General features: G+C 49.7%; 1 protein-coding gene across 1 annotated transcript in view; it reads left to right on the top strand.

Moving 5' to 3' along the window:
• Positions 1-5,328, top strand: part of IL12RB2 (interleukin 12 receptor subunit beta 2) — a 63,419-nt gene extending 58,091 nt beyond the window's left edge. The window contains exons 12-14 of the mRNA XM_044674761.1: positions 1,664-1,751; positions 2,120-2,219; positions 4,574-5,328. Coding sequence (XP_044530696.1) covers positions 1,664-1,751; positions 2,120-2,219; positions 4,574-5,122 — 737 coding nt within the window. The 3' untranslated portion in view covers positions 5,123-5,328. The remainder of the gene's footprint in view (positions 1-1,663; positions 1,752-2,119; positions 2,220-4,573) is intronic.
• The last annotated feature ends 264 nt before the right edge of the window (positions 5,329-5,592 follow it).

The following is a 5,592-nucleotide window of genomic DNA, read 5'->3' as shown; positions in this document are numbered from 1 at the left end:
CTGGGCAAAGAATTATGGCATCTCATATCTAGAGCTGGAGGCACCTGAGAGGTTTTCTAGTCAAGACCACAAACACCAAGTTAGTGCTCAGTATGTGCTGAGTCCTGAGCTAAACTCTGGAAATGCAAATAGAAGCAGAAAGACAGTTCCTGCCCTCTGGGAGCTTCCATTCTAGTGTGGCAAGAGCACATAAGAGGAAGGAGGGGAGAGCCTAGAATGAAGCCATGGCTGGCTTGGAAACTCTTCTTAAAATGGATGTCATGGGGCAGCTGGGTAGCTCAGTGGATGGAGAGTCAGGCCTAGAGACAGGAGGTCCTGGGTTCAAATCTGGCCTTAGACACTTCCCAGCTGTGTGACCCTGGGCAAGTCACTTGACATTGCCCACCCTTACCAGTCTTCTACCAAGGAGCCAATACACAGAAGTTAAGGGTTTAAAAATGTAAAATAAAATGGATGTCCTGGGCAAAACCATCCAGTCAAAAGAAGAGCCATGGTAGGGAAAGTGCTTCCAATGTGAGAAGTCTAGGAATGAGGGCATTTCTAGGAAAAGGAGGCTGCTGGGACATGGTAGAGACTGTCTGGAGGCTCAGGAGTAGAGCCTGGAGAGGACTGAAAACTTAGGCACATCTCTGCGCTGTGTATTACCTGGGTGATGCTGGGTGAATCACTTCCCTCGCCTGTGTCTCGGGTCTTCCTCTGCCCAAAGCGAGGAGCTTGGGCTGGAAGGTTTCTAAGCCTGATCTTATTCCTGTACAAGCCTCTGGACCAGGTTAGCCCCTCTTCTGCAGCTTAAAGCCTGCGAGCAGGGGTTCTGAGCCTTTTCCGCATCACAGACCCCTCTCTGCATCCTAGCTCAGAATCATGTCTCAGAACGCATAATGTCGACTACAGATTATGGAGGAAGCCAGTTGTATTGAGAGACAGTCAATAGAATGGAAAAATGTGAGCATGTGTGATCCAGCAAGTGGTCTAAGAAGTCAATAATCTCAAAGTAAGTGATGATTTCCAGATCTCTGTAGCAAGTGTAATGGAAAACGAAAATATCTGTGATTTCTACTAATGACAAAGGCTCGGGTTCTAGAATAAACTGGCTTGCTGAAGGATTAATTCATTAATTAATTGAAGGAACTGTTCCATTTCACTTAGGGGTCAGTGAAAATAAAGATGTCATTTGTTTTTCCCAGCCAACTTGATAGACCCCAGTTTAAGAACCCAGGTCTCCTAACTCACAGTTCAATAGTAGTTCCTTCCACTAGGATTAGGCTCTTTCCAGAGTTAGATTGCAGGACCTTTTCTTAGGACTTCTGAATCATTCTAGGGGGCCAGCTTTAGTGGTGTATATGCTGAACCAAGAGGGAGTCACTTCCATTACCCAGCATGATCAACCAAGTCTTGGGGACAGGTGGAGGAGAACCATCAGAAAGAAAAAGGAAATACGAGTCCATTTAGTGCCTACTATGTGCCAGATACTATGCTGAGAGCTTTACATCAACTATCTTTTTTAATCCTCACATCAAACTCGGGAGGCTATTATATCCCTATTTTACAGATGAGGAAACTGAGGTAGGCAAGGCTGAAATGCCTTGCCAAGGTCACAAGGGTGGAAGGGTCTGAGCTACAGATGGTACTCTAAAAGCAACTGAAGGCAGTTTCCTCGTTTCAGATGCTCCCGACTGGAACTTTTTGGTGGTGCCCATTACAGCAGCTCTCATCATGGTGGGGATTTTATCTGTGCCTCGTATTCGAGCGAAGTAAGTTGACTTCAGTCTCGCAGCACCAGCAGAGAGGGGGCCATCTCTGAGCACGGCCATCATGGCGGTGACGAGGTTGCTTTGACCTGGTTTCGAGGTCCTGTGTGGAAGCCACCATGTAGCATACGGCAGGGTCCTGCTCTTTTAGGCAGTTACACTCAGCAAGGGCAGAAATCCACAAAGATGGCGCTGGATGGCATTCCACTAGACTGCTGGCATCCCAGCTGCTCTTATGAAACTGCCACTCATTGAGTGAAAGCATTTACAGTTTTGCTAAGCATCTTTATAAAAGCAAATCCCGCCATTTCAGGGAATCCCCAGGCCTTGGGGGCACCCCATGGGCTTCTAATTGGCTGCTTTCATTGCAGAGTGATGTCTGTCCTCTCTACCCTAAAGCCCCAATGGTATAATCAAGAGATTCCAGACCCAGCAAACAGCATGTGGGCCAAGAAATTTTCCATCATTGAGGTAAGTGCTAGATTTCCTGATCCGACTCCCTCACCTTACAGAATAGGAAACTGAGGCTGAGAGAGGAAAGGGGTTTTAAGTCAGTATCATAGAATCAATTGTGAACCTCAAAATTCTACCTACCCATATCACAGCCCGATTTCTTCCTGGATCCAAGGCCAATAGGAACAGGTGGATTTTCTGAACCAGATACCTAGAGAGGTATTAGAGGCAGGACAGAAGGCATAAAGTTGTAAGACCTGAATTCAAAAAGACCCAGGTTCATGTCTTGCACCATAACACGTACTAGCTGTGAGACCCTGGACAAGTCGCTTAACCTCCATGGGCCTCAGTTTTCACATCTGTAAATGTAACACCCTTTATTTAGGATCCTAAAACTCCAGACTGCTAATCTCAATATTCAAAATCCCTCTTTTCTCCCTTAGTCCGCCACACCCATCCTTCCATACCCACAGGTAGACATAGTCTGATGAGCTTTTGCTCAGCTAAATGCTACTTTCCTGGGGGTATCAAGTATTATGTTATTTTAGAATTTCAGGGATAGCTCATATTGGGAACCTGCAAGCTCCCCAAATTACGTGATCCAAGACAAAGTTTATTTTCCTCCTGCCCTTCCCCAGGCTGAGTTCTTCCAGTTCCTGATCTGGATTAGGATCTGAGCAACACAACTCTCCACTTGCCCTGATTGGAGTTCCAGTAGACTGATACTGGACTTGGCTATTAGGAGCCAGTTGGAATGCCCTGCTGGCTCACAGTGACAGAACTACAGGCTTTCTCTTTTGTCCAGGATTCCTGTCCTGGTTATTCCTCTGCAGGCATCAGACTAGGTTGGAATCTGGAACTGACCCACTCCTGGAGTCCAAGAGTCCAAGCACACAGCTGCTGCTGGCCTCCAAACTTCCATCTTACTAGGGCCAGTGACTATTCCTCACCCTTGGCACAAGTACCCTCCTCAGTCCACCCTGGATCTGTGACTCAAGACAGGGTAGCGAGCAACAGAGCTGCCACTTGGCCCCGCAGTCCTGCCCAGTTTAGGATCCAGGTCCTCTCCTTGCACTGCCATTTTTCTCATGATGCTCTCCTCGCTAAGCCCTGGTCTCCAATGTCTGCAGCCCTCTTTGGCTCCCTTTGCCAACTTGGCCAGAAAAATGACTCCCTGTGATGCTTTGTTCTTTGCTTTCTCCATCAGGATGTGGACTAGATCTGTTTGGAAGAGGTGGCATTTGTTGGGGGGGGGGGGTCTTTACATCCTTTGAATGCCCAATAGAACTGCCCCAAAGTGGAATGATCTGCTTTCATTTTAGTGGGGTGACTCTGGTCTACTGCAGAGGGCAGCCTTGGAATTTGGGACAGGGCTGCAGGCTTGGCACCACTATTGAGGGCCAGCTGTGTGATCTTGGGCATGTGCCCAACCTCTGTTTCAGTGTCCCGGTCAATCTATGGCCTTGTGGAATGTAAGAATTGGAAAGAGCTTTAGTCCATTGCCTTCGTCTTCTGAATAAGAATCTCTGAAGCTCCTCCTGTGCTCCTGGCATCGTGTCCAATGCTAAGAATATGAGGAAAGGCACGGTGGGAGTCAAAGCTCAACCAAGCCCACTCCCCTGCCCGTGGGTAGTTTACAGGCTAAACAAAGTCTCTGACTCGGTCTCTCCTAAGGGCAATCTATAGTGTTACAGATCCAGGTTGGAAGGACATGCCCACCCCAAAATGCCACCGAAGGGGAGGTCCAGAATATGGCGGAGCCCCCATCTCCAGACTTCAGGTCTAGTGTTCTTTCCAGGACACCCCCTGTGGGAGTCCTCGTCCCCTCGTCGGGCCTATATTGCCTTGGGGGGACATCAGGGATTAATTCCAAGTTCTTTCCCCCTAGTGGAACGTCCAGAGAAAACTCAGTAAAAAAAGAGAGTTCTCTGAGCCAGGCCTCGGCAAAGAGGAGGAGATATTCCTCCTTCCTTTCTGGCCAGCCATAGGTAGCTACAAGTACAAAATACAAAATATCAGTCAACATCGTTTGGAAGACCTGCCCCCCCAAATTATTTTTAAACCTTCAGTCTTAGAATCAGTGCAGGTTCCAAGGCAGAAAAGGGCTAAGGGCCAGGCAGTAGAGGTTAAGTGACTTGCCCAGGGTCCCACAGCTAGGAAGGGTCTAAGGCCAGATTTGAAACCAGGACCTCCATTTTTAGGCCTACCTCTTGATCCACTGAGCCACCCGTCTGCCCCCTCCCTTTTATTTTTTATTTTTTCTTCCAAGGGATAGTTCATCAGGGTGGAGGGAAGAGGGAGAACTCGGAGGTTGTGTTGAAAACTCGGTGTGATTTGTGGGCGGATCTCACACTCTTCCTTCATTCCATCAGGGGGACATTCAGTTCCATTTGGACGATCTTTCCAACAACTGTTGGACCATTTCTGAAGACCCCGAAACTCTTGAAATCAAAGAAGTTCTCCAAAGAGCAGCCCCGACTCTCCAGGAGACGTGTCGCACTGGCTGGCCAAGACACCCCAACTTCCTCGGGACAGAAGGAGAAAGCTGGCTTCTGATCCCGAAGCCCCCCAACGTTGGGGCAGAACGTGGGGCCGCCCAGTATTGGGTCCCTGGGACGGGCCAGGCTGAGAGAGGAAAGGAGGCCGATCCATACAAGGCAATGGGCTCGGGGGGACCGGCATCCCGAGCCCCGAAGGCAGGAGAGCCCGCCAGCCGCCTCGGCGATGTCCCAGCCAGCGGGGATTACCTGCCTTCCAACCTGGACGACGTGCCTTCCGTGGCCGCCGACCCGCTAGAAGAGGGCGAGCTGCAGGGCCTCTCCTTCTCCGTCTTCCCAAAGGGCTCTTTCCTGCCCCTCCTCTGCGGAGAGAAGCTGACCCTGGACAGAGTGAAGATCCGCTCTGGACCCGCGATTCACTGACGCCGCATCCTGCGGGGCTCTGCCGGGAGCCGCCGTCGGCCTTCCCATCTCACGGGCTGGTGAGCTTGGAGGAAGCCACGTCGCTCCCTCCCGTGGCTGGCACCCGCACCAGAGCGTGGGGGCCTTTCCCCGCCTGGGCCCCCCCAGCCAGCTGGAGGAACCAAGGACGACGCGCTGATAAATATGAAAAATGATAAATGCTTGTATAAATATATAAATTAGTATTTTAATTAAAGCCATGTTGATAAAGTTATCAGACCACGCACCTGTAAGCATTCAAAATTACCGCCTCCATTACTGCCTCCCAGCCAAGCGCCTACTCGCCAAAGAGCCCACTCCCTCCTAACCCAGGAGATTTAAGCTCTCCCCTGCGTCAAGACGTCGGAAACGGAAATCAGTTGGACCATGTTGGATCACGGGAAATGTAGTTTTGATACATTTCCCTTGTCCATAGAAATATATACACTTTT

This window comes from Gracilinanus agilis, chromosome 4 (assembly GCF_016433145.1).
Source record: "Gracilinanus agilis isolate LMUSP501 chromosome 4, AgileGrace, whole genome shotgun sequence".
NCBI classification, from domain to species: domain Eukaryota; kingdom Metazoa; phylum Chordata; class Mammalia; order Didelphimorphia; family Didelphidae; genus Gracilinanus; species Gracilinanus agilis.
This window is presented reverse-complemented; position numbering and strand designations above follow the sequence as displayed.